General features: G+C 37.4%; 1 protein-coding gene across 1 annotated transcript; it reads right to left on the bottom strand.

Moving 5' to 3' along the window:
* Nucleotides 1-993: 993 nt before the first annotated feature.
* Nucleotides 994-2,160, bottom strand: LOC114352604 (tctex1 domain-containing protein 3-like). The gene is made up of 3 exons (XM_028304262.1): nucleotides 1,895-2,160; nucleotides 1,544-1,690; nucleotides 994-1,230 (listed from the first exon to the last, which is right to left on the bottom strand). Exons 1-3 carry the CDS (start codon nucleotides 2,066-2,068, stop codon nucleotides 994-996), a joined length of 558 nt encoding a protein of 185 aa, XP_028160063.1. The 5' UTR covers nucleotides 2,069-2,160.
* Nucleotides 2,161-2,718: the final 558 nt, after the last annotated feature.

The following is a 2,718-nucleotide window of genomic DNA, read 5'->3' as shown; positions in this document are numbered from 1 at the left end:
TTGCGAAATTTCAGCTTAATCGGTTGCCTGGAAGTGGGTCTTAATTCAATTTGCAAGATTCCACCCATACAAATATGAGCCAGTCGTTGTAATATGACGTCACGCGCAAAAAATGGCGGGCCGGCCGCCGCCCGCACTTTTAAAATTCAATATCTTGGAAACTAATTGACGTATCGAAATAATAGGCTAGTTGCCTAAAAAATTTTTTTTAGTCTGTAATGTTTAATATCAAAAAATATTGGACACATGTAATTTTATTTGTCAATCTAACAAATAATTACATAGTTATGGTGCGTTGAAGTTGCGCACGACGTCACAACGTGCAGCATTTTTAAGCAAGCGTTGACGTCACGGGCCTCTTCTTATGAACTTTGGGGCGCTTTATCTCTTTAAATTTTCATTAGTTTGAAAAAGTGAAAAATACGTGTAGAGTATTTTTTGATAAGTTAACTGACGGACTATTTGAAACTCTTGCTTTTTGACCCAGGCAACATCCCCATTCTTTCACGTGTATTTTTTATTTTTAACAGAGAATACAGAAAGCTAAAAAACAAAATTAGTGAACATTCTTCATTCTCGAAAGTAACTAAGGAAATTCAAAATTATAGGATTGAGTACAAACGAATCAAAGAGAATATTATGTCAGAAATAAATGCGAAATGGGAAAAACATGATTTCAAAATATACGCTTGTGATTTGTTACATCGTTTTCTCTAATATGCATTCCATTGGGGTTTATTCATTCTAAGCTTAATTTTCAAAGCAGTAACGCTATTATAACAATCAACATTTTATACATAGTAATAAACTCCAATTTTATTGCAAACAAATGCTTTGATACGTCATGCATTTTTTGATCCACGAGAAAACTAAAATCAACAAACCACTTAGAAATATCTTCAAAAATCTAATCAATAAATCTAAAAGAGCCTAAAATAAATATTCTAAAGTAAACATTACGCTCAAAAACTAAAATCATCTAAGAAAATTGTCTTAATCGAGGTAGATAGCGAACAGTGTGATCTGGATGAAGGCAGTTGCTGTTTCTCTATGGGATTCAACGTAGTTGTCTCTTTCGAAGTCCCATATGAAGGATATGGCGTTATTGAAGCTCTGGGATCGCTTTTGGCCGATGGTGACCACGGAAATGACGCGGTAGCGGTTAAAGGCCATGGCTTTGATCTTGCGCATCAGTTCCCCTGCTAGACGAAGAGCCAGAGCTGGGGATTCCTGCCAAGTAATAGTAAGATCATAGGTTTTTTTTAAGAATATGAATAATTTGTACGGCACAAATTACTGATAGTCCCGTTAACCCCTCGTGGTAGGCTAAATATGCTTTGTTACGAGTGGGTTCACCACACTACACAAGCGGCTCGGCGACTTAGTTTGAACCCGCGTTCCTGGGATATCGAGCAGTCTGACACCTTTCACCGTTCGGCTATTATCACGTCAGATTCATATTATAGTAATGTTATGTACAAGTTCTGCTTAGCTTTGGAATCCAGTTATTTGTAATACCTGAAAGAATTTTAATAAGTTTTACCTGAACATTATACTTGTGTCCGGCGAAGTTCTCGTCAATCATTTCCTCCACGATCTTTGTGACATGTTCTAGGTGGAACTTTTCGTGGGGGTCTAGTTGGAAGGTAGGGCTGTACACCAGAGGTGGTCGTTTGAATTCGAAGGCGAGCTGAAAGAAATTTTTTTAGTGAGACATTAAAAATTTTCGGCCGTAATGGTTCAGATGGTTTTCTTTTTCGGTTCCCAATAACCCGAAGCTTCTTTTTTTAACTTTGTTTCTTTCATTTCAGCAAAATATCGAGCTGAAATTTGAATTGACCAATGGAAAATATGAAACCACGAAGGAGTTAAGAAATTAGTCTACGGCATTCACCTGGGACGTTCTTTCAACGGGCTTGATTCCAGGAACTCCAGTAAATCCAAAAGATGGTCTTCTAATTTTCATCCTGCTTAGGGATTTCTGCCCCAGAGCTGCCAGGGATTTGGTAGTAGACTGGTTCACAGCCAGCATTGAAACCTTGCTCTTTTTCAATTCGGCGTCTCCCATTTTGAATTTTACTTGTCCTGCTTGATTCTGATAGGCTTTAACGAGATATTAGAATATTGTTTCTTGCTATGGTTGTTTGGTGAAAAATGCTGTTTTGATTCCTCGCTAGCTGTCAAATAAAATGACACCCAAGTATTTTTCTTTAGACAAAATAGGCTATGGAGAACTTACTACCTTTCAAAGTAGGTTCAAGCTACTACGTACAGAAGTTTTACTTCGCGAAGGTATTTAAAAAAATGTATGCTCAATGTCATTAACACTAAGGTGTAATTTAGCCTGTCTCAAGAGTCAAGCACCATTTTGTTGACAAACGTCAGTGATCGGCACTGCGCCGAAGTCAAAGGGCTGACTTCGGTAAAATGATGTGACGTGAGGTGCCAAACTGCAGAAAATGGCGGAAGAAATACATGAATTAGCGTTAATTATCATAAATAATATTAACTACTTATTTACCTCTCAGTGTCTTGAGGCAACTTAAAAAAGTACATTCTGTGTTTTTATTATTATTTAGGCAGTTAAATACTGCACAGTATTTAGTACACCATTTTCTTTATTTTCTTCCATCATACCTCATCATACACAAGAATACGCGTGCGTGAGTCAATGTTCGCTCGTATGTGAGGCCCTGTCGAATAGTATCCTGTAGGTGG

Source organism: Ostrinia furnacalis, unplaced genomic scaffold (assembly GCF_004193835.3).
Source record: "Ostrinia furnacalis isolate ACB-3 unplaced genomic scaffold, ASM419383v2 OfSCF0140, whole genome shotgun sequence".
Lineage (NCBI taxonomy): Eukaryota > Metazoa > Arthropoda > Insecta > Lepidoptera > Crambidae > Ostrinia > Ostrinia furnacalis.
The sequence above is the reverse complement of the archived record's forward strand: the minus strand, read 5'-3'. Positions and strand labels throughout refer to the sequence as shown.